The 26,208-nt window shown below is 46.6% G+C and overlaps 2 protein-coding genes across 3 annotated transcripts in view; both read right to left on the bottom strand.

Annotated features, from left to right (window-relative positions):
* LOC147606486 (YTH domain-containing protein ECT4-like) overlaps positions 1–26,208 on the bottom strand; it is a 52,650-nt gene that overhangs the window by 8,230 nt on the left and 18,212 nt on the right. The gene's annotated exons all lie outside the window — the stretch shown is intronic.
* On the bottom strand, positions 20,487–23,299 carry LOC147606487 (uncharacterized). The gene is made up of 2 exons (XM_086791729.1): positions 21,318–23,299; positions 20,487–21,258 (listed from the first exon to the last, which is right to left on the bottom strand). The coding sequence occupies exon 1, from the start codon at positions 22,319–22,321 to the stop codon at positions 21,557–21,559; it is 765 nt and encodes a 254-aa protein (XP_086647855.1). The 5' UTR covers positions 22,322–23,299; the 3' UTR covers positions 20,487–21,258; positions 21,318–21,556.

Raw genomic sequence — 26,208 nt, 5'->3', positions numbered from 1 at the left:
CTTGGAAAGGTCCATAGTACCTATTGGACAACTTAGGATAAACTATCTCTTTCTCAAAATTCAACAATATGCAATCACCTTCCTTGTACTCCACTGCCCTTCTATGCTTATCCACAACCTTTTTCTACTTAGCCCTTGACCTCTCTATGGCTGTCCGCACCTGTGCAAAAGCAGTAACCAAATCTCTAACATACTCATCTGCTGCAAAGATCTCATCCTTAGTCCTTAGAAGTGGTGGTGGTACAACTTTGCCATAAACAACCTCAAATGGTGCCTTTCCTTTGGAACTATGCACTGTACTGTTGTAGGCAAACTCTACTAGTGGAAGATATTTCTCCCACTTCGTTTTCTATTCTTCCACATAGCACTTTAACAAATCTAATATAACTGAATTTGCTCTCCCGCTCTGGCCATCCGTCTGTGGATGATACGAGGAAGAAAATTCCAATTTTGTCTCCATATTAGCAAACAACGCCCTCCAAAACAAATTGGTGGTCTTGGGATCTCGATCACCACAACGATAGACTTGGGCATTCCATGATGTTTGAACACATGTGCCAGAAAAATTCATTGCCATGTGGGATGACTTGATGGTTTTCCTTACTGGAATGAAATGAGCTTGCTTATTGAACCTGTCCACAATGGTCCAAATCATAGTCACAAGAGACGTTTAATTATTTCATCGTTTCAAAACGTTTTGTTTTACTTCGTTTCGTCTCTTTGGAAGAAACGGACATACGTAGGTTACTAGAAAGTATCCTATCAAGTTCAAGAATTATTCAACTATGGATGCCAAGTGGGTGAATGAGGAAGTTCTTCAACCAGAGCAGATTGTCTTTCATAAGAAAAGAAGGGGATCACACGGCAAGGTTACTAGAAAGTACCTTGTCAAGTTCAAGAATTATTCAGCTATGGATGCCGAGTGGGTGTATGAGAACTTCTTTGCGGAGTATCCACAGGTTTTAGAGACATATCACGAAGCTTTTCAGTTATCTGTCCGTTGTCTTTTTCTAGCCTTGCCTCCCCCTCCCCATCGCTCTCTATCCCTTCCTTGTTCCTCCAGCAGCGCCCTCAGGTTGTGGGTAGTTCTTCATTTTTCGTCAAGTTTCGGCCTCTTTTGGTCTTCCAAGAGGATTCCATGGCAACCGCTCTAACTCCCCCGATCGAGGCCGTCGTTACCTACCTTTCATTTTCCGAAGCAGACCTGCAGCTTCTCGCTACGACTGTCAAATCCCTAGAGGCCTCCACTGTGGTATGCAAGATTGTCAATAGCCACCCCGTGCGTGGCCAACTCAGAGATCTTCTTCAGGCTAGCCTTCTAGGTGCGCTAGCAAAGATCACAGATATTCATCCTTTGGGGCGTGGCTACTACCAGGTTGAGTTCAACTCACCAGCGGCGTTTGATCTTGTCATGCAACTAAGCCTTGTTGCACTGCGTATTCTTTGCATAGTGGCAGCACGGCTTTGACCCGACATCTGACCCATTAGCTGCAGTTTCAGGCTTTCCCGTGACAGTTTGCTTTCCAAGCCTAAGGAAGGAATACCATCCTCTTCTCCCGGTGATTGGTGGTGCCATTGGGAGAGTGATGGACCCCCCCCCCCCCCCCAAACCGTTGCCTCGGCCCTCGCACAAGCAACGGGGATTCCATCTCTTCGCATCTGTGTTGCCTCGCTTGATTTTGTGCCTCACATGATATCTATTCTCAGTCTTCGGGGCGACCCCATTGTGCAGCGAGTGGAGTATTCCGGCCTTCCAAGTCAATGCTTTATTTGCAGATAGATGGGTCATCTGGCCAAAGCTTGCCCTCGGCGTCAGACTGGGGACCGCCCCCAGTCGTCCCCCCTACTACTTCCCGCTCAGATCCTCACTAGGGGACCAAGGGAGGAGCATGTTCCTAGGCTGCGGATCACTAGGTTCCGACCATGGATGACCCTTCGGCCGGAAAGTGGTGGACGGTTGGCCCCCGCCCAAGTCGCTGGCTGAGCACCAAAGCAAAGCGTCGCCGTTGTGCACACCAGGCTGGCAGCATGCAAGAGGATTCGGTTCTATCAGAGAACCGTTTCGAGCACTTATCACAGCATCCGCCCGTAGATGACGGGCCCCCTCCAATCATCACGAAGAGGGTCCCTCTGCCCCGCCCCAATGTGGCAGCCGATTCCTCGTTGCAACTTCTCCTCTCGCCCTCGGTGCCCACTGAGCACTTATCACATCACCTGCCCGCAAACGGCGGGGCCCCTCCAGCCACGGAGAGCCCCCCCCCCCCCCCCCCCCCCCCCCAATGTGGCGGCCAATTCCTTGTCGCGACTTCTGGCAGGTTCACCCCACCCTCTCTTCGTCGAGCCTTCCCCATCAACCTTCCTCCTCGATGCTCCCAATAGCATCCCTCTCTAGCCTCTCCGCCTTCCCTCGCCTCCGACTCTACCCATAGTCGCTCCATTGTGATTGATGCTTTTTGTGTTCATGCATACCTCTCTCGCAGTACCTCTCCCCCCTTCTTACAGATATCTCCATTGTGATCGATGGAGCACGGAGTATGCATACTCTCGCGCTTGGGCAAAGTGGCAGTACATGGAGGGCAAGATCCATGCCCACTTGGCACGACTTCGCACCAAGACAGATCGTGACTATTCCCCGTCTAAGCCCGCGCCCAAGACTCTTCAAGTGGAGGGCAGTTTTGGCATGCCCCTAGGGCTGTCCTACAGCCTCTCCATGGCTGGTGGGTTCAATGAGGGCCTTCCTGGCCCTCATGGGGATGGTTTCACACTATCCCCATGCCCACACTAAGACTTGGGGTAGCCCTATGGGCTGGCCCCTATTCCTAAAAGCAAACCCTAACTATCTACACAATGATCTGGCATCCAGTACCATACCACATACACAGAATCACTGACATCATTCCAGAGGGAGACTCACAGCGCGGACTTGCACTGTTTCATGTGCAGGACAGTGCACACCTGACCTCAGACGACTGGGATGGATCCCTAGCTGACTCGTCCCGGACTGGGCTCACATGGGACCAGTTTACCATCCCAGGTCCTGCACCTTGTGTACAGAAATGTCTATGTGGCATCCAAGTGCGGGATGCACGTGACATGCACATTTGACCAGCCATGGGTTCCATAATAGTCCAACTGAAAGTCCTCTGTATGTGCACATTGATGGTGTAGACGTAGTGGTCATCATACTCTATGTTGATGACATAATCTTGATAGGGAGGAATCAGCAGAAAATTTCAGATTTTTAAGCTGAATTACATAGAACTTTTGAAGTATCAAATCTTGGCTAGTTGCACTTCTACTTGGGGATTCAGTTTATGCAGTTAGGTGGTGGCATTATAATGTCCCAATCTAAGTGTGTAAAAGGGCTCTTTAAGAGGTTTGGAATGGAAGATTACAAACCTAGCTGTACTCCAGTTGAGATAGGTATGACGCTTAGTAGCCATGATGCAAGTGAGTCTTTTGATGCTACTATTTATGGCCAGCCTCATATACTTATGCAACACACGGCCATATATTTCTTACGTTGTATCCCTGTTGGGTAAGTTCATGCACAACCCAAGGGTAAAGCATTGGCAAGCTATAAAGCGAGTGTTTAGATACCTCCAAGGCACTCAATCTTATGGGATGTTCTATATACCTAGATGAATCCAGGAACATGCCCAAATTCACCTTTTAGGAATGATTTTCAGCTTTAGAGCGATTCAGGTTGGGCTAGTGACAATGATACTAGACAATCCACCAGTGGATTTTGTTTCTTGCTAGGGAATTCTTCCATATCTTGGCTTAGCAAAAAGCAATCTATTGTGGCTACTTCTACATGGCCGAGTACAGAGCAATCTTCACAACCACGGTTGAGAGCATATGGTTGAGGAGATTGATTATCGACCTGCGTTCTAGCCAGTAGGGTGCTACTCCTATACCGATAGATCCTCAGAGTGCTATGGTTGTGGCAAGGAATCCAGTTCTCCATGCACGGACCAAGCACATAGATGTTCACAATTCATTATCATTACAAGCTTCATGCAGAGGATATCAATCTTTGACTATTGTCCATCACAAGACAACATGACAGATCTCTTCACCAAGGCACCTTCACGAGAGAAGTTCGAAGCTTAAGCTTTGGGCTTGATTCCATTTGGGGATTGATCTATTATGTACATGTAAATTTCCACTACAGGGGACATTCGTAGGAGATATGCACATTTAGTAGTGGATATATATGTAGGTGTAAGTGCTAGGCACACGAGTTTTTTTGCAAGGACGAGGCGCAGTCATTACATGGAGTAGACGACATGAGTGTTGGTCACCATCCTAGATCTCATATGGGAGAAGCTCACCATGGATTCTTGAGCCATAAGCATCAAGGTAATGTATATTCATGAAAGATATCAAAAAGGTACCTTACAACTATCCTTGGCCCATTTCACACCCAAATTATTATGTCCATGCCCATAAGCCTAGGCCCCAAGCCCAACATATGAACATGTCCATGAACCCATGGCCACCACACATTACAAACCATTGTAATATGCAGCGGAAGTCTTTGTATTGGAAGATCCTCTCACACAAATGCTCACACCGTCGTCTGTATCCTGAGTTTCGTGAGTTTTAGCAATCCACTTTAATGCTTCAAACTTTAAAGAGATGAGAGAGATATATATGAGAATTGTACACCAGATTGGGTCCCGAATTTCCCACTGAAGGGCCCCCTATCCCGATAACGAGATAGTATTTGCGTTATTACGTTAGAGAGAACGACTGTGGACTGTAGATAAGCCAAACGCAAGATCTCGGAGGATCGGAAGCCTGGCTGAACTGTACACGGTTGTAGAAACACCTCAATGAACTGATCTCGAGCCTATGCACTCTTCCCAAGGGCATGAGGAAGGGCTGCACACCTGAGGCTGAGAAAGGACTGCGGTGGACTGTTCTAAGCTATGTAACTATGCTGTAAATGCTTATGAATGATATGTTACCTTCACCAGATGACTGTTGCATGTATGGATGATGCACAGAAGGCGGGGTACTGTTGTAGAACTGTTGCTAGACTGGAAACGCAATGCTAGAAACTGCTGTAGATCTGCAAACGCAGGACTGAATTGTCCAGAATACTTGCTGGCTGTGATCTATGCTCAAACGCAGAGGGAACCTGTTGTACTGGGGCCTGGCAGGGTGCTGTATGCAGGTGCCTATGGGCTGAAGGAACAGAATTGTTGCGTTAGGGTACAGATGGCTGCCCTGATGGCTGTAGGGACTGTGGAGCTGCTGGCTGCTGAATGGACTGCAAGAAGGGCTGCGCCTAATGACTGTGGAGCTGTGGGCTGCTTAAGGGGACTGCAAGAAGGCTGAAGCACAACATAAACTCCACTGTTGCATGTATGGATGATGCACAGAAGACGAGATACTGTTGTAGAACTGTTGCTGGACTGGAAACGCAGACTGTGGACTGAAACGCAATGCTAGAAACTGCTGTAGATCTGCTAACGCAGGACTAAACTGTCCAGAATACTTGCTGGCTGTGATCTATGCTCAAACGCAGAGGGAACCTGTTGTATTGGGGCCTGGCAGGGTGCTGTATGCAAGCACCTATGGGCTGAAGGGACAGAATTGTTGCGTTAGGGTACACATGGCTGCGCGTGATGGCTGTAGGGACTGTGGAGCTGCTGGCTGCTGAATGGACTGCAAGAAGGGCTGCGCCTGATGACTGTGGAGCTGTGGGCTGCTTAAAGGGACTGCAAGAAGGCTGAAGCACAACATAAACTCCAGAAGGGCAGGAACCAATCTAGGCTGAAGGCGGGGAATGCTCCTAGTGCTGAGGAGGAAGGTGCCTAGCTCACTGAAGACTGAATGAAGAATTAAGCCCTATGCAAGCCTATTTATACTAGATAGGGGTTGGTCAAGTTGGCTGGTCATAATTTAATAAACTTTATGTTTATAAATGCTTAAATAAATACCATAAAATATGGAAAAAAATACCAAATAAATCCTAGTAAATTCCCTAAGGCTTCTGGGATGTTCTAAATGATGCACAAGCATATGAATGCATATTATGCAAATAATGCAGAGTGCTTTCTGATGCAAACCCTAAGGCTTCTACTGACTCTACATGCATGAATGATTCTCTCCAAGTGGGTTAAGGGACTTGACTGACCGACTGACTGACCAACCCGCTAAGGCTGAGGAATGACGTATGTAGCTCGTGCTTGACTTATCCTAGACTAAGGATGTACAATGGGGTCACGGCGTACGACAAATATCATCCTACTAGGTTCTAATAATGTACAAATGTTGCACTGCTGATGATGAGCCAGTTTGTCACCATGCACTGAGTGCAGAGTGCATGTGACAACCATCCCTACCCAAATATGGTTCGTCCTCAAAACATTCTTCAACTTCATTGGTATGAGGATATCCACTATAAACATGTAGATGCACCATGTAGCAAAACTGTCCCAAACTTGTCCAAGAGAGCATAGCCATGCTTAAGAGCTTCATAATTCCATGTAATGCTATCCGAACAACCACCATTATACAATACACACTCCCCTTGAAGTACATATATCAATAGCATTCCAATTGAGCATCTTATTAGCCTCCAAACAATGAATCTTAGAAAATTACAGCAAGCCTATTCACTGTTACATGGCTCAATTCACCCCATCAAATGTATTCAACAAGTGCTCATACCATCCAACATGTGGGCGGGCTGCCATGTAGCTTCATCTTGAGGTAATCCCTTCCATTTCACAAGGTATTCACGCAAAGAATGATTGCGAAGAACCCTTTCTCTCATGCCCAACACTCTCGGGAATATAATGCGCCATACCATCCTCATTCATAGGAAGTAGCTCATCCAAGACTTGCACTTTTTGCCCACCAACCAACCTCCTGGAAACTTCTTCCATGTCTTGTGTTACTCTCCTTGGACTGTGCACCTTCATCTCAAACACCATCAATGTTTAGCCTTGCTGAACTTGATACTGAAACAATGTTGCCTGGTCCCCACACCACCAAAAGATCAAGACACGGGTGATGGTTTCATCCATGCGCAATGCAGTAAGGGTGGGTGGAACATAGGCAGCAACAATCTCTCTGCGTCAGCCTGAAGCTCTAATACTAATGTCACATGCAGAAGCTCTGGGAGTCTTCTTCAGTCCTAAACACCATCCTAGAACAACCTGATGCAAAACGCAAGCAAGAGAGATGGAGAGCATAACTTTGGGAGTAAGGTACAGTTGTCCAATGCATTTCATCAAATAGACTACAGATCGTTTGATGGTTTAGCTGACATTTGGTCTAAACTTATCCAAGCGTTTGGCATTCCATAGTCAACCATCATCAAGTAAGTTCTCGCTAAAGTCTTGTGACATGTGTAAGCGTACAGACAAGATTATACTTTGATGATGAATCTTCAGCACCTTGGTTCGTGATGATTGCACAACGTAGAGGAGATAAGAGTACAAAAGAGAGAGAGAGAGAGAGAGAGAGAGAGAGAGAGAGAGAGAAGGAAAAGAAGAAGAACAACAACAACAACAATAAAGACAAGGTACACCCAATTGGGTCCCAAATTCCCTTTGAAGGCCCCCCACCAAGGATTGGTGTATTTGTTTTATTGAATGATGAGAAAAAGATTGATTTTTGTAGGTAACCTTGGTAAAAATCTACAACCGTAGTACCTAACTCTTGACCTTCACCTTTTGCTTGGGATTCCCTTAGCTATCCTGGCCCTTGAACACCTTCAGCACTTTGTGAATATGAGATGGTGAGAACCTCGACTAGCCTATGCTTTTATAGTTCTGAATAATGCTAGTGGGTGGGCTTCAAGAGCAGTCCGCATGTTTATAAATGCTCCACGACTTGTTTATATGCCCTAAAACAAGCACTTTTTTCATGTTGTCCACCCAATGCTGGCCGCCTTGCTTTGTTGGCTGCCTAGATGCCGGCCGCCTCATGTGCTAGCCCTTCATGGGCTAGCCAACTGGCTGCCAGGCCTGGTAGGGCTGGCCAACTAGCTGTTGTCACCAACCTGGGCATTTCCCCAATATGAGTACGAAAGGGGTCCGGTGGACTCTAGGACATCTAAATATTTGGAAAGTACAAGCTTTGGGAACAGGGGATTATCCTTGAATACAAAGGATCAAACTCCTAAAATCTAGGAGGGTTACTATTTTTGGCTCAACTCCAATGGAAATTAGGTTCGTGTCAATATGTCTGGAACTAAGTGAATACCAAGAGTTGCCAAACTACCTATGACAAATGAGCTACTAGTTAGGATAGTTTTAGAGATAAATTTATGGACGGACCCATCTCTTAGATTGGGACATGTGGCAAGAAAGTGGATCAAAGTGAGACAAGTGGCCTCATACTTGTCACTCTCCACTTGTCATCCTAGCCTTCTCTTTCCATTTTCACTCATGGGAGCCCCAAATCTATAAATTGGAGTCCTCTCTCTTCATTTAGAGGAAGCTCTCTTGCTGCACACTAGCCTCTTAACATGGTTGGTTGCCCAATTCTTCTCAACTACTACCCCTCAACAAAAGGTTTCTTTATTTCTTTAACCTCTTGATGGCTGCACCGTCCCTGTCCAGCTGATTTATGTACTGTCCCTGTCCAACAACCAAATGTTGGGCAGAACTGTGCGTAGGCTTTAGGCATCTATGAAGCTATCTTCGAGAGTAAAACATTGGCCCGAAATTGAGGGGAGGTGTGCTGCAAACTCCTGAAGTGATTGAGCTTCTATGCCTTTGGCTGAGAGCACAAATAGGCTGAAGGTATGAATAGGCACATGCCTAAGCATACATGCTTGAGTGCTGATGTTGATCTCTGAAATTTCTGACTGAATGAATGAATTGGGACTGAACTGAACTGACCCTTTTATATGGCCGACGGAAGCCACTCAACTGCTTCAAATGCTGGTCGGCTGTCAGAAAATGCTCACGATTGGTATTAAATGCCAATCGGCTGTAGCAACTGAAACCCGACTAGCATAAAATGCTAGTCAGCTGAGATATATGTGTCGGCTGCTGCATCTCCTGGCCGACTAGTCAATAAGCAAACCAAGGGGTCTTGACTACCCCTTGCAATGCTAGCCACCACATGGGCTGGCCTTAGGGCTGGCCCCCTTCTAAATGATATGCAACTACATGCTCCTAATGCAATGATCAATCTACTGCTATGGTTGACCTCTACATGCTCCCGGAAGATGAATGCTTGCTGAATTCTCCACAGTGGGTTAAGAGGACTGACCTGACACTCTAAGGCTGGGAGACTAACCTACGTAGCTCGTGCCTAACATGTCCCAGACTGGGCTCACAAAGGGGTCATAGCATACGACAAATAAACCCTAACATGTACTACCTTTGTACATGAATCTTACACTGTTGATGAGCCAGTTTGTCACCGTGTACCACAGTGCATGGGTGCACGTGACAGTCCCTCCTGCGTAGCTTGGCGGCTAGTTCATAGCTAGTCCACCAATAACTGTGGATACTCGAGGAAAAATTCTTCATCTAGCCAAACGGCTTCATGGGTCCCTCGATCTTTTAATTTGCTATAAAATTGGCGAAGGTGTCATGCAGAACCATGCTTCGAGCGGTGTAGAAGGATCTGCTCACGCTCTATCACTTCTGCTTCATCAACCATTTCTAGCTACTACTCTTCTGGAACATTCTGCAATGAAGGTCCAATAGAAGGCTTTAACCAAGCATCTATTATTTTCATCGACCCGGTTTCTTTTAGTCGAACTTCTGGGTCAACACCCAGATTCAACATGATCTGTTTGCAGCAAACAAAGAGTTTTGGCCAATTGGCCTGGAAGTTGGCCGAGACAGTGCATTTAGTTACTCGACCAATTCCTTATATTGTTGGAAGACATTGTGCATCGTCCAACTGCCTGGGCAATCTGAGTTGCATGGCGACGTCGCTTATCTTCTTTATGATGGGAAAAGGACCAAAACTTCTAAATGACAACTTTAGACAACGCTTGCCCACTTGCTTAAATCTTTGCTTCATGATCCTTAAATAAACCCATTCACCTTCTTTGAAATTGACGTCTCTCCGTGACTTGTTTGCCTGTCTGGTGTAAGCCTCCTAAGCTTTCGTAAGACGTTCTTTGACGGACTCAATGATGGCTGAAAAAGTTTCTGTCGTCTTGTTGGCTTCCAAGGAAGGAGAGATCATCCTCCTGCGAAAAGATGAAAATCTTTGACCTGAGGCTGCCTCGTACGGAGTTCTACCAACACTAGATGAGTGAGTGTCATCGAGAATCGCATGTACCAACAGGAGATGAAGCTCCCACTTCGACATACGCTTTAAGCACATCGAAAGCCAACTGATTGTAAATCTCGGTTTGGCCATCGGTTTGGGGATGGAATGCATTGGACAATTGCAATTTGGTACCAAAGTTGTCGAACAGAGCTCGCCAGAAGTGAGATGTAAACGTTGGGTCCCGATCTAAAGTAATGGTCTGTGTGGCAAACCACAAACTGGATACCAATGTCGAAGAAAGAGCCGGGCTATATCTTCTGTTGTGGCCATCTGTTTGCATGGAATAAGCGTACAAAATTTATTGAACCCGTCAACTATTGTCATACACTGAGTATTCCGAGATCCAGTAGTTACCGGAAGGGGTCCAACAAAATCCATCGAAATGTCGTGAAACGGACCCTCAGGAACAAGCAATGGCTGAAGTAGCCCTGCCTGTTTGGTATGAGGTACTTTCACTTTTTGACATATGGGACACTGAGAAACATAGTTGTACACATCCCTGCGCATCTTCAGCCAATAAAACGATCTTTCTAACTTCTCCAAGGTATTGTTGATCCCGAGATGACCACCAACCAATGAATCATGGGCATCATGGAGGAGTGCCAATCTTTTCTTCCTAAGAAGACATAGTCGACCCCTTGTAAAAGAGCCAACCATCACGAATGGTATAGTGACCCGGTTCTGAAAAAAGGGCCATACTGTTGTCAGAATCGAGCCAGCGGAAGTTTGAATACACGTAGAGAGAGAAGGAGAGAGAAGCTGACGCAGAGAGAGAGAGAGAGTAAAGTTGACGAACAGCTTTGATATTAGCAATGAATAGTTGAATTTACAATGGGTGGGCATGGGTATATATACCCTCACAAGTGAAATGGCCGACTCCTTTGTTACGACTTAATTCCACATGAGATACTATATTTTAACACCCTCTCTGTAGCTCATAGTGGGCATAGATGAAGAAACCAAGTCGATGCAGAGCAACCATGGACACCCTAGCGTGGCCTTTGCTAGGTACACCTCGGATAATGCACCAATCAACCTGTCTCCACAAGAAAATGCCATCTTGAGCTTTAGCTGCCTCATAGAATAATGAATTGCAGACAACTCCACATTCATGATCCCCCATTCGTTGAACTGCGATCACATCACGTTCAAAGAATCCTCTGAACCTTGAACTGTCGACACATGACGCCCAAAATTCTCTGACAATGAACTAGGAACTCATCCCATCCATAGTCTACTACCAATGAACTACGAACACATCACGTCCATAGATTTGTCAAGCTGTTCCATGCCAGATGCATGTGCCTTGAACTCCGACACACGGGTCCAAATCACCAAAACGGGAGCACAGACTGCCCCTCTCTGCCACTCACATGCCTCTCTCTGGCTGAAGCACGTGGTAGCATCCATCCACCAAGCTAGAATGCTGGAGTATGTGCCAGTGAAGTCCTCGCCACACCGGCAGACGCCGTAGCATCCCTCTTAGAATCACTGTCACTGTCATCCTCGTCAGCTTTGCCTTTGCCTTTGTCATTTGTCGAGCCTTGAGCTTTAGCTTTGGATTTGCAATCCCGAGCCAAATGCCCTCACTTTCCGCACTTATAACAACGGCTCCTAGACTTCTTATTGGATTCCGATGCAGCATGTGCCGATCCTACATCCTTCGGAACCCGAATCTTGCCTTGGGAAATGAGCACTGCTTCCTCCTCAATGAGAAAAGAGCTGAGATCATCAAATTCCAGCTTTTCCTTCGTGACTTGTAAGCGTAATGCCCTCAAGACCATCTCGTACTCCTCAGGCAACTTCGTAAGAACCAAGGCAGCTAACTGGGTACTAGTTAATGCACTATTCATAGCCGATAACTGATCATGGATAACCTTTGCCTTCATTAGAAGTGACTGCATAGAGGTCCCGGTTTCAAACTTGATGGAAAACAACTGGCCGAGAAGGGTTACTGCTCGCATTGTTGAGTCTCGATCAAACAGTCCTGCAAGCTTTGACCACATTTCCTTGGCAGTCTTTAAAGTCTGAATGGCAGGGGAAATTTCCTTGGTGAGAGATTCTGCAATCGCCGACATCGCCTTCGCATTGTGAGTATCCCAATCCACAAGAGATTTGAGAAACTCCTCCTCCTGAAGACGTGTGAACCGATTGCTATCCCTTCGGGGACGTTCCTCCGAGCCATCAACAATGTCCCATAAGCCTTTTCTGCTAAACCACAGCCTCATGATCAAATTCCAATGCGCATAGTTGTCGCCATTCAGTTTGTCGTCCTTGCTTGAACACGGGAGACCCATCTCATAAACTCCGTCCAAGATCTTCTCAGTCGATCCAAACCTCCTCTCCGTAGCCGACGCCCTCTTGTAACAGTCAACACAGTTGAAATCTCGTCCCGAGTCCTCGAGCACTTTGACCTGCAAGTCTTGGCCGCGTCCTGGATTCCACTCCCGAGGCTCCACCCTTGCGTCACCGGTGCCCTCCTGGCCTGCTATGATGCTGTCCAAAGCAAAACCAACCTCCAAAGTGCTCTAAAAAACTGGCCGACCAGCAACAGGGCAGGAAAACGCAAGCCCACAGCCAACCAGGAGAAAACGCAGCACTGAAGCTGAAAACGCAGGTGAAAAACAGCTCGATGAAGCAAAACGCAAACCTCCTATGCTTCGTGCCTACTCGCCTTGCTTGGCTGACCTGCTTCACCAAACAAAACGCAAGCTTCTCCTTACCTCTTGCTCGCTGCAGCCGCTTGTGGTGTGCAACCTTGCGCCACCAAGCGCTACTGGAACAAAAGCGCAGCCTTGCTTGTTATGCTTTACCCTGTTCTCTTCTCTTTATGCGCTTGTCCAAGGACCCTAGAGCCTCAGCTCTGATACCAGGTCAGAATCGAGCCAGCGGAAGTTTGAATACACGTAGAGAGAGAAGGAGAGAGAAGCTGACGCAGAGAGAGAGAGAGAGAGTAAAGTTGACGAACAGCTTTGATATTAGCAATGAATAGTTGAATTTACAATGGGTGGGCATGGGTATATATACCCTCACAAGTGAAATGGCCGACTCCTTTGTTACGACTTAATTCCACATGAGATACTATATTTTAACAACTGTAAGGTGTTCCAAATTCTGGACAATCCACATACTGTGTCTTCATACTTTCCCTATAACTCTAACACAATGGACTCATGGACTGCCTGCATACTACCTTTGCAACTCAAAGCGTCTGCTACTACGAGATTGTTCTTACCCGATACATACCCAATCATTCCTCCAAACTGTTGGAACTCCACCGGTGTTGTCTATCACTCCACTGGGCACTTGGCATGGTTTGCAACCACTTCAAGGACTGGTGATCTGTCTTCTCGAAGTAAATTCCCTTCCACCCAATGAGAAGCCAAGTGTGGACAAAGTTATTGCCTTATTATGTGGGCACACTTAGTTGGGCATTATTATTAGGGTTGGTAGAGTTAGTAGCAAACTCACCAACATTACACATGTTTGTGCATAGGTTTAAGTCTTTGATTAGGCCCTAATCACAATCAGTCAATCATAAACACGCTTCCACAATTTGGCATTACAGACCACCTGTGTGGTTGTGGTCAGGGGCTGCCCATTGGCTGGTCGTGAGCATGGGCTTCTGTCGGCCTGTTTTAGGCTGGCCGACCAGCAGCCTGGGGCCATATAAAATGGCCTCCTTGCCCCCACACTTGTTACATATATTTTCGGATTTTCTCTAGTGTATATGGCAGAGTTACACAACTTCTATCTCTCTCTCTTTCATCTGTGTTTTGCTCTCTACAGTAGTTGTCTTCATTTCCGCTGTGCATTCTGACATGGTATCAAAGCCCCATGTGGCTTGAAGGTTGGAGATAGTGGGACGTCGAGGGTTTGCTGATTTGAGGTGCTGATTGGAGATTGTTTGGGCTGTACGGAACTTGGAGATCGGGTAGAAGGCAGCCATCACCATTGGACAGCCACCTTGCATATTATTTGCAGCCTCCTCTTCTTCTTTTTTCCCACGCACCCTGCCTTCACAAGACCTTGTGAACCCTTGAGATGGCAGACTTGCTTGAGATGGCTGAGAAGCATGTGAAGATCCCAACACTCCCCACGTTCCCGGTGGACCGACAGTTAGACTGGAACAACTACGGCATATGGAAGGTAATGATGGAGTCCGTTTGGGAGTCTTATGACTTGGCTGATTTCATTGTTGGGGTTCCACGGCCGTAGTTGGAAGACGGGGAGTTACCCTCTGTACAGAAGGAACGGGAGGCTCAGGCACAGTTATGGGATCGTGTCAATGCCCGCGTCCGTTCTTTCATCTTCCTAAATTGGACACCACAGGTGATCAATCACATAAAGCATATGACGCTGGCCAAAGGGATTTGGCAGCATTTGGCTTCTCTGTACAACAGGGTATCACCCATGAAGAGGATCTCCTTGGAAGTTCAGATGCGGGTGATGAATCTTGCAAAGTCGTCGATGATGCAGGAGCACATCAACAAGTTGCAAGCTCTTCAGCAGGAGGTTCTCCAGGCAGGGAAAATCGTCAGAGGATATGGCCATCACATTGTTGTCCCATTTGCCCTCTCAGTACTCAGCATTTTACTCCTCTTTGATCACCAGTGTGGCAGGCTCAACACCATCACGTGGGAGGAGCTTGTGCCAATTGTCTTGGACCAAGAAGAGCGATTTACGAACTCTCCACAGGGCGGAGGTTCTGAGGCCTTGACTGGCCAGTGGTCGAAAGGCCGTAACAACAAGAAGGAAAAAGGGAAGTCTTCTAAGAAGAAGCCCGATTCAGATCGTGAGAAACTGAAGGCCAAGCGGACCTGTAACGATTGTGGGCGAGAAAGGCCACTATTGGAGGAAGTATCCCAAGCGGAATAACGAGAAGAGTGCTTATTCTTCAGCTTCAACTGCAAAGACTCCAGCCTTTGTGCACTTGGAGATTTTGGACACAAATGCTTCGTCTTCTTCGAGTGAGGAGGCAGTTGGCTTCACTGCCAGGGATACTCGAGAGTGGATTCTTGATAGTGGTGCTTCCAGGCACATGACTCCTTCCCGTGATTTCTTACAGAATCTTAAACGGCAATCAAGTCGCATTTTCATTAGCGACAATTCCACCATACCGATTCGCAGTGAGGACCGGATGGAGATCATTCCCGATGGTAGAGGAGGGAAGCAATCCTCTCGTGTGTCCCCGCACTTGGTTTTCATCTATTGTCAGTGCATGAGGTTTGCAAGACTGGCTTCCGGGTGGAGTTTGAGGAGCATTCTGTTGCTCTACGGGACAGAGACATAGGCCAGATTGTTTGGGAAGGCGGAGTGGAGAACCGTATATACAAACTCTTAGCACTCTCCTCTCTTACAGGCTCTCAGATTGGTGACTTGTGGCACTTTCGGTTTGGCCACTTGAATGTGGATGCGCTGCGGCGAGCTTTCCAGGACCAGATAGTGGTTGGCGTGCCAGATGTAGGCAACAGGCAGGGATGATATAGTTCTTGCATTCGTGGTAAGCATCACAGGGAATCTTTTCCGAAGCGGGCTTCCAGGCGGGCTTCGAAACCTTTGGAGTTGGTACACACTGATTTGTGTGGTCCAATGCAGACGTTGTCACCAGCCTGGACATTTCCCAGTCTGAAAGGGGTCTGGCGGACTCCAGGATGCCTAAATATTTGGAAAGTACAAGCTTTGGGAATGGGGGATTATCCTAGAATACAAAGGACCACACTCCTAAAATTTAGGAGAGTTGCTATTTTTGGCCCGACTCCGATGGAAATTCTGTTCGCGTCATTACATCTGGAATTGAGCAGATACCAAGAGTTGGCAAAGTGCCTATGATAGAATGTCTACCAGTTGGGATATTTTTAGAGGTAAAGATTATGGAAAGACCCATCTCTTAGATTGGGACATGTGGCAAGAAAGTGGACCAAAGTGAGACAAGTGGCCTGACACTTGTTATAAAGTGGATCAAAGTGAGACAAGTGGCCTCACACTTGTCACTTCAACTATTGTGTGGCTCTCCACTTGTCATCGTAGCCTTCTCTTGCCATTTTAGCTCATGGGAGGCCCAAATCTATAAATTGGAGCCCTCTCTCTTCATTAATAGAGGCTCTCTTGCTGCACACTAGCCTCTACCACCGTTACAGGCTGCCCTAATGATGGCTACTCTCTTTCTCTCTCTCTTGAAGGCTGCCCATGAAGAATACCGGCTGTTGGGGACTGTTTTGGAGGCTTCCATCGCGAAGAAATACTGAAGGCAAGGGTATTCAATCATTTATTATGATTTCTAGCCATTGTATGTGTTGTACCAACATTTGTACTTGCTGTACCAGCTGTACCAGCCACCATATCGGCTGTACCAACCACTGTACTTGCTGTACCAGCTTTTGTACTTGCTGTACCTGCTGTACCAACCGCCGTACCGACTGTACCAGCCACCGTACCGGCTGTACCAGCCACTGTACTGGCTGTACCAGCCATTGTACCTGCTGTACCGGCTGAATGGAGAAGTTGTACTTGCTGTACCCTTTCTATTGCATGAAGACCCGTGGTTTTTGGGGAAGAATCAGTACCCACACGGAGGTATATGGATTATATTGTTGGCTCGGCATTTCTACAGCCTATGTTCCGGCTTGGTAGCCTTGTGTTGGGCTGTGTTATGGCATTTGTATAGGGATAATCCGGCATCTCCCGTGGGGAGAGTAAGGCCCTCAAAGCTTGTACATGATATTATTCTCCTTGGGTAATAAAATACTCCAAGGGGGGGGGTCGGCCCATTCCGGCCTCTATGCGGTGTCACACGTGCAAACTCCATTTTCAGCATTTGTGGATGTTTTGTCCAGCTTTATGTTTTATGCAAAGTGATGATGGATATGTGTTAAGGCTGTGGCCATGTTTAAATGTTTTAATATGCATTGATGGTATCAACAAGTGTGTCAAAGGCCCTAGTCCCCTGGGCACCGCCGCCGCGAGTTACATTGGTATCAGAGCATAGGCTTTCTTGGAAGCGGAGGCTTCCTTCTATCAATAAGGAAGACAAAAGATCTCAAGTGGGGACCACACTTACCATCATTGCTGTTAAGCATGGCCAGCCGCTTCATAGCTTATGAAGCAAAAGCATGAGCAGTAGACAGCTTGTTGATCTAAGGATTTATGAATTCACAGAATTTTATCGTGGAAGTATGGAGTTGGCTTTATGTCCACACGTTTAGCACTCTTTCCATATGGATATTGTGGATTATATTATCAAGCTTACACACAAGCAATATGGAGATATATCTCAGGATATCTTAAGGATATGGTGATGAGATAATTCTTTTGGCTTCATGACCAACCTGGCAAAGAAAAGCTAAGTATACTTTGAGTTTGCAAAGTTAGTGCTTTTGCTATGAAGTGTTTTTTATGTTCACTAACCCTTGTATAGCTATGCAAGGAGAAAGGTGTTATTGTTTGCCTTGAGATGGTTTCAGGGAAACATTATTTATGGCTCCCTTTATTGGGATGGATTATATCAATGGAGATTTCTTTCTTGGACGAGATTTATATGGATATTGGGCTTCACAAGCAATTTCTATGGACGAATCTGTCCGAGTTTATAGAGAAGAAATCTTTAGTTATCTCATGGATATGATGCTTTTATGGATAAAGTCCACCTCTACTCCAAGGTGTGTGGTTAGCACGGAGTATGTGGTAAGACTTATGGTATACAAGGATTATGGTATACAGGTCTATGGATTCCTGGACTTCTTTTCTAGGGATTTGGATCCATCCTCAGGTTTATGGATTATGTTTATGGCTCCCTTTTACTGGGATGGATTATTCTTTTTGGCTCCCTTTATTTGGGATGCATTGGACTTATGGAACTCATGATTCACATACCCTGTGTAGTGTTCTCTTGTCCTACGTGCTCTCTTGAAGATTGTTTCTACCATGTGAGGGTGGAACAATAGAGGGCAGATGGAAGGGAACATGGGCACTTCAAAGGGTAGTGACAAGCACAGTATACCCTGTGTAGTGTTCTCTTGTCCTACGTACTCTCTTGAAGATTGTTTCTACCATGTGTGGGTGGAACAATAGAGAGCAGATGGAAGGGAACATGGGCACTTGAGAGGGTAGTGTGAGTTGGTGGCCGAAATGCCTATAAACTATGTGTAGCAGAAATGCGTATGGAACACCAGGTTATCTATGCCTGCGAGTGATTGTTTTCAGGACTCCTTGTTTAGCCGCCCTGTGTAGTATTTCTCTTGACCTAAGTGCTCTTCAAGATGTTGCTACCTTGCTTGGTAGAACATAGAGCCAATGGTAGAGAATATGGGCACTGAAGTCGGGCCGGGCGTCAAGCAGCTCCTTGGTGATCTACATCGACATACCATTGTTTTCTAAATGCTGAATTTCATATGCATTGGCATGGAGGATTTGGTAATGGATGCCCGTGAAGCTATGTATTGAATTTCTCCAATAGTAATACAATTTACTCAAGGGAGAGGTCGGCCGTTTTGGCTCATTGTGTGTCTCTTGTAAGCCCACCTCTCATCCAAGGTGTGTGGTCAGAGTACCAACACGGAGTGCAAGTGGTAAAGTGGACATGACGGGACTTATGTCTATGCCAAGGGTCTTGTGGACCGATGTCTTGTTGGCAGGAGACTTATTTTGTCTCGCCCATTTACTTGGGACATGGATTATGATATCTGGACTTATGGGACTCTTTTGTCTCGCCCATTTACTTGGGACATGGATTATGATATCTGGACTTATGGGACTGATTTGTCTCGCCCATTTACTTGGGACATGATTATGATATCTGGACTTATGGGACTGAAGAAGTTGGGGAGGATGTCACCAGCCTGGACATTTCCCAGTCTGAAAGGGGTCTGGCGGACTCCAGGATGCCTAAATATTTGGAAAGTACAAGCTTTGGGAATGGGGGATTATCCTAGAATACAAAGGACCACACTCCTAAAATTTAGGAGAGTTGCTATTTTTGGCCCGACTCCGATGGAAATTCTGTTCGCGTCATTACATCTGGAATTGAGCAGATACCAAGAGTTGGCAAAGTGCCTATGATAGAATGTCTACCAGTTGGGATATTTTTAGAGGTAAAGATTATGGAAGGACCCATCTCTTAGATTGGGACATGTGGCAAGAAAGTGGACCAAAGTGAGACAAGTGGCCTGACACTTGTTATAAAGTGGATCAAAGTGAGACAAGTGGCCTCACACTTGTCACTTCAACTATTGTGTGGCTCTCCACTTGTCATCGTAGCCTTCTCTTGCCATTTTAGCTCATGGGAGGCCCAAATCTATAAATTGGAGCCCTCTCTCTTCATTAATAGAGGCTCTCTTGCTGCACACTAGCCTCTACCACCGTTACAGGCTGCCCTAATGATGGCTACTCTCTTTCTCTCTCTCTTGAAGGCTGCCCATGAAGAATACCGGCTGTTGGGGACTGTTTTGGAGGCTTCCATCGCGAAGAAATACTGAAGGCAAGGGTATTCAATCATTTATTATGATTTCTAGCCATTGTATGTGTTGTACCAGCATTTGTACTTGCTGTACCTGCTGTACCAGCCACCATATCGGCTGTACCAACCACTGTACTTGCTGTACCATCTTTTGTACTTGCTGTACCTGCTGTACCAGCCACCGTACCAGCTGTACCAGCCACCATACCGGCTGTACCAGCCACTGTACCTGCTGTACCAGCCACTGTACTAGCTGCACCAGCCATTGTACCTGCTGTACCGGCTGAATGGAGAAGTTGTACTTGCTGTACCCTTTCTATTGCATGAAGACCCGTGGTTTTTGGGGAAGAATCAGTACCCACACGGAGGTATATGGATTATATTGTTGGCTCGGCATTTCTACAGCCTATGTTCCGTCTTGGTAGCCTTGTGTTGGGCTGTGTTATGGCATTTGTATAGGGATAATCCGGCATCTCCCGTGGTGAGAGTAAGGCCCTCAAAGCTTGTACATGATATTATTCTCCTTGGGTAATAAAATACTCCAAGGGGGGGGTCGGCCCATTCCGGCCTCTATGCGGTGTCACACGTGCAAACTCCATTTTCAGCATTTGTGGATATTTTGTCCAGCTTTATGTTTTATGCAAAGTGATGATGGATATGTGTTAAGGCTGTGGCCATGTTTAAATGTTTTAATATGCATTGATGGTATCAACAAGTGTGTCAAAGGCCCTAGTCCCCCGGGCACCGCCGCCGCGAGTTACAGACGCCATCCTTGGGAGGTTCTTTGTATTTCATGCTGCTGCTTGATGATTGTTGTAGCAGATTCACTTGGGTTTATTTCCTTTCCCAGAAGGACCAAACTTTTGCTCGGTTCAAGGAGTGGCATGTGATGGTGGAGAAAGAGTCTAGCTTGCAAATAGACTCTTCGGGCTAACAAAGGAGGAGAGTTTTCTTCCAATGCATTTGTGCGGTTTTGTGCGGAACATGGCATCAAGCGAGAGCTGGCCAATACAGGTTCGCCTTCAGAGGATGGAGTAGTTGCGTGTGAGAACAGGACTGTGGTGGAGATGGCGAGGACGATGTTGGGGCATCGTGATCTTCCTCGTCCACTTTGGGGAGAGGCTGTGGCTACGGCTGTCCATATCCTCAACCGTTCTCCGACGACTTCAGTACCGAACATGACTCCCTTTGAGGCGTATTTTGGCAGTAAACCAAATGTCTCCCATTTCCATGTATTTGGGAGTGATGCATATGTTCACACAAGCTTAGTTTCGTACGTCGTACGGATCAGATCGTACGTACGATTCGTTCCGTGCGGTACCGTACGATCAGGTACGATTTTGCCCTGTTTCTGCTTGTTGGAAATAGCCGTTTTTTTGCCCGTTTTTTCTAACCGTTTTCTGCCCGTTTTTTTGGCTGTTTTCCTTTCATCTCTCCTGAGTCCTTCTATAAAAGCCTCAAGGACCAAGCCTCTCCTCCATCTACTCCAAGCCTCTCCTCCACCACCCTCCATCTACTCCAAGCCTCAAGGACCAAGCCTCTACTCCAAGCCTCTCCTCCACCACCCTCCATCTACTCCAAGCCTCAAGGACCAAACCTCTACTCCAAGCCTCTCCTCCACCCTCCTCCACCCTCCTCCAAGCTCCTTCCATCCCACTTGAGCCTCTACTCCAAGTTCTCTTCCTCCAAGCTCTTCCCATAGTTCATCTTCTCTACGCTTTCTCCTCTACTCCACGCTTTAGCCCTTCTCTTATCCATCATGCCTCGGGAGAAGCATGAGGCTTTTGATTTGCATTGCCTCAATGTGGAGAAGGACACCAAGAAGTCCAACTCCCATCATTGGACATGCCGATATTGCGGCAAGTCATACACCAGTGGTGCAACAAGGCTTCTCCAACACCTTTCAAAGATTGGGGGACAAGTTGCCCCATTCAAGGAGATTCTGCAAAGCATTGCCAATGACATTTTGTGGAAGATGAGCGGCGGCTCAAATTCAAGTAGAGGAGCATCATCAACACACACACCGGCACCACCACTAGCACCACCATCGGCACATGATGAAGCGGCCACCGGTTCTTTCATTGGTGTATCCTCCACTGCCACTTCCACGGATTCACGGTCCGCCTCCGCACCAGGCAAAAGGCTGAAGGGGTGCAACCCTCTCTCCACCAAGTCACGGGTAGTGTGAGAGGTTCGGTTGCATTCCTTAAGGAGCGGCAACGCCTTGCGGAGATAGAGATTGCTCGCACCATTATTGAATGCAATCTTGCCTTCAATGTACTCCAAAAGGAGCAATGGAAGAAGATGGTGACGGCGATTGCGAATGTGGGCCCATGTGAGGGGTGGACGGGGGTCTCTTACACGGCTATGCGCACGAGGAAGATTGATGAAGAGAAGGAGAGAATTGATCGAGCCCTTGACCCGATTCGAGCCGCATGGACGAAGTATGGATGTTCTATTCTCCCAGATGGATGGAGTGATCAAAGGAAGCGTGGCATTATCAACATCCTTGTGTCTTGCCCGCTTGGCACATACTTCTTGCGTGCAGTTGACACCAAGAGAAGGGGGAGAAAGACTACCGGGAGTTTCATCTACCGCCATATTAGGCAAGCGATCATAGAGGTAAGCATTATTTTACTTAAGTGTGGCTGATTTTGTCATTTGTGCAAAGCCCTCAACTCATATGATTTATCTACCATGTAGGTTGGGGCTCAAAACGTGGTGCAAGTCATCACCGACAATGCATCAAATTGTCGACGCATGGGCCGCTTGCTTGAGGCGGAATTCCCCACCATTGTGTGGACTCCATGTGCGAGTCATTGCATTGACATACTCATGGAGGATGTGGCGAAGCTCATGTGGGTGAAGAGAATTGATGTCATGGCCCTGTGAAAATGGAACAGCACAAGTGTGGGCATGGTGGTTGCTGAGCAAAAATATTAAAAGATTCACATTTGGGGTGCCCGGACAAATGAAATGATGTGTGGACACTTCAGATGTGAAAGGGGGGACCAAGACTTTAATGTTTTTAATGTTTTATTGATGGTTTCCCCTAGGCCTTAGTGGCCCCTAGGGAACTTTAATGTTTATTAAAGTTGGGGTCCTAGGATATTTTTGGGGAGAGGCCACTCCACTTTTGGAGTTGCATGCCTCTCTCACCTCTCTCTCTCTTGCTTTTGGAGAGTCGTGTAAGCTCAAGCGTGGAGAAGGAGGAAAGAAGCTGGTCGACTGTTTTTTGCTGGTTTTTTGCTGTTGTTTTCTGTGCAAACCTGCCCGTACAGCCCACGTGTGCAGGCCGTACAGAGTTGTACGACAGCAAGTACAGTACGGCTGCTGCAGGTTTCTCTGCTGGTACAGGCGGCGTTGACATGCTGAGCAGGTACAAGTGCTGTGGGTTCTGACAGAAACTGTGCTGCAGGTACAGTCGTACGGACAGCAAGTACAGGCAGCTGTACGACTGCTGACAGACAACTGGCTGCAGGTACAAAACTGTACCAGCTGGTAAAGTCGGGTACAGAGGCTAGTTTCATGCAACGCAGGCAGGTACAGTGCCACGTGGACTGCTGGCACATGCTGTACGGACAGATTTTCTGGTCTGTACACAGACACGTACAGCACTTTCAGTTGCAGGCAGAGCTTTTCCAGAGCTTGGTTGGTGCGATAGTCAAGTGGTTGCAGGGGAAACAGTACAGACAGTCGTTGTCAAGTACAGACTGGTACGAACTGTTCCACGGGTGCAAAACCACGTGCTGACTTGGTAAGCTTTGAACTTGTTCATCCTTTCCATTGGCTTATGTCTGCTCTGCAGAGTTGTGCCATCTGGCCCCTTGTGAGAGGAGGGGTATGGCAGATTGAAAAGGGTGGAAACAGAGATTGGACAGTGAATGTATGTTTGTGCTGAGTTGTGGAATCATGTGCATGAGATATGCCAGATGTATGCTCAAGGATGTCCTGCTGAATGGTCTTGGCTGATCAGAGGGAAGCACAGAGTGTTGCTTTGAGACACAGATCTCTGTGTGTGAATCCTCTGTGCTAAGAGGTATTGTGGGCTGCCAGATTGGACATACAGGTGTATTCTCTTGGCTGGTTTTGTTGTACTCAGCCTTACATATTCTTGAAATTGAATAAAGAAATACCGCAAGGGGCGCCAAGCTTTGGGGCCAACAGGTGTCGTTCTATTTTCAGATTTGGGGCACTCTAGCTCCAATCACATTTGTTTTTATATCTGGACTACAAGTGGAAGGGTGATTGCTAGTCTACCGCACTTTGGTTTCTACCAAAGGCCGATTTCCAGGTTCCGTTGCCGGGACCAATCATCAACTTTCTTAAGGGGGTGAGCTCGTGTGGTTGACTCCAGGAAAGTCATCGCTGAAAAATTCAGCAACATGTCTGATACAAAAGATGAGTACTTTTATCATGAAGAGGAAGAGCAAGAGACCTCTCCTGAGAGAAATGTATCTGAGGATATTTTTGCAGGAGAACAGGTTGCAGATGATGAGCATTATGAGGATGTAACACAGCCAGAAGATGTACTTGGTAAGGAGGATGATGATGCTCAGTTTATAGATCGTTTGGCTAGTGTTATGGATGTGTTTATGCAGCTCACACAAAGTGAGAAGTTTGCTGAATTTATGAGATCCCGTACAGAGCCCGAAAAGAAGAAGAAGAAGGTGCGTTCTAAGAACCTTCCTCAGGGTCATAGTGGTGCCATCCCACAGGATCCATCTTTTGGACAGTTTCCGAACATGCAGCATGCTTATGGTGCTAACTCTTAGAGTTCCTTCTTTGGACAGCCATCTATTCCTCGGCAGACTATGCATCCAGGTTATTTTGGTGGTGGCTCTGTGTTTCAATCTATGACTGGGGGTTATCCTCAGGGAGGCATGGGTATGCCAGGGACTTTTGGAGCTAATTTTCAGCCTGGTATGCAGGGGAATATGTATGGTGGTATGCAGTCCGGTATGCAAGGAAATATGTTTGGGGGCATGCAACCTGGAATGCAAGCAAATATGTATGGTGGTATGCAACCAGGTATGCATAATGGTATGTTTGGAAACATGGCTGGAATGTATGGCATGCCAGGTGTGGGAATGGGTAATGTTGACCCTATGATGGGCATGAATGTTGGGGGCAGCAATCTTGCGAAGCCACTTCCATATGATAATCTAACGCCTATGGGAAAGGCGAAGGATTATAAGGAAGAGGGAGCTGCTGTGAAGTTTGATACATTCAGTGGAGCCAAAGATAAATTAAAAGCACTTACCTTTTTACAGCAGTTTGATGCTGCTTTTTCTGGTGGGAATTACACGGAGTCCTCTAAGGTGAACTTTCCTCAAAGGCAATGCTTTGCAATGGTGGTCTACTCACAGTTGCATAGAAATGCGTTTCATACAGGTTCGAAACGTACGAAACGTTTCGTCCTGTACGAAACGCGTTTTTTTCATCATGCATATTTTAAAAACCTAAAAAACAAATCGTTTCGTACGGCACACTTTCGTTCACGTTTCCCAGTGGCGGCCGCCTGTGACTTCGCCAATTTGTGTGCCAACCTGCCATCGCTCGTGTCAGCCCGCCTGCTCCTTGGTGTCCTTGGGCCTTGTGGAGGTCTTCCAAAGGGGTAATGTCATGTTTTGCTTTATGTTGGTTTTCTCTCCACAACTCACAAAGCAGCACACTTTTTTCTCTTCCATCAATATTTATGGCATATCTTCCACGGTCCACCCTTGCTCTATTGAGGCCTAACTTCTAAGGCTATCTACCTTCTCTTCCCCTTGCTCTATTGTTGGCCAAGATGGCAATTAAAATCATGAATCATATAATGAGATTAGTTTATGTTCTGTGTCGCACTTGTAGGGCCAACAATCTACATTTATCCCCGCCTTGTAGGATGCCTCGAACAGGTGATTCTCTTTGGAACAATGTCACCTTCGAGTCTAGATATGGTGGCTCGGGCTCCGGAGAGAGACATCTATTCTATGCTCTATGAGGAGATCATGGCTCCGGCTCGCACTACACGATCTTCTCGAGAGGCTAGTACTAGTGGTGCACCTGCACCTCTAGAGGATGAGGCATTTGAGGACTCGGCTACCGACAGTGACCTTGAGAGTGAGGCTGCAGAGGCAGAAGATGGAGATGAGGATGAGCATGAGGATGCAGATGAGGATGCAGATAGTAGCTAGCAGCTGCCAATATCATTTTATTTGGACATGTTATTTAGTTTGAACTTTGGACATGTTATTTATTTTGATCTTGGATTTTGAGTCATGAATCATCACCCACGTGGTGATGCTTTTGATTTCTGTTTAGTCATCAGTGATCACCCACGTGATTTGTGATATCATCATATCTTACATGTATTTTGTTTTTATTGAAATGAATTCAATGTGGTCTCTTATAAGTTATGTCAACAGTTTTTTCTTTTGTATATTTCAAGTTAAAAATATACATGCTTTTTCTATTTTGTGTGAAACCTTTTTGTACCCGTTTCT

The sequence above is a fragment of the Cibotium barometz genome, chromosome 57 (assembly GCF_041138505.1).
Source record: "Cibotium barometz isolate CiBa-2024 chromosome 57, ASM4113850v1, whole genome shotgun sequence".
NCBI lineage: Eukaryota > Viridiplantae > Streptophyta > Polypodiopsida > Cyatheales > Cibotiaceae > Cibotium > Cibotium barometz.
The sequence above is the reverse complement of the archived record's forward strand: the minus strand, read 5'-3'. Positions and strand labels throughout refer to the sequence as shown.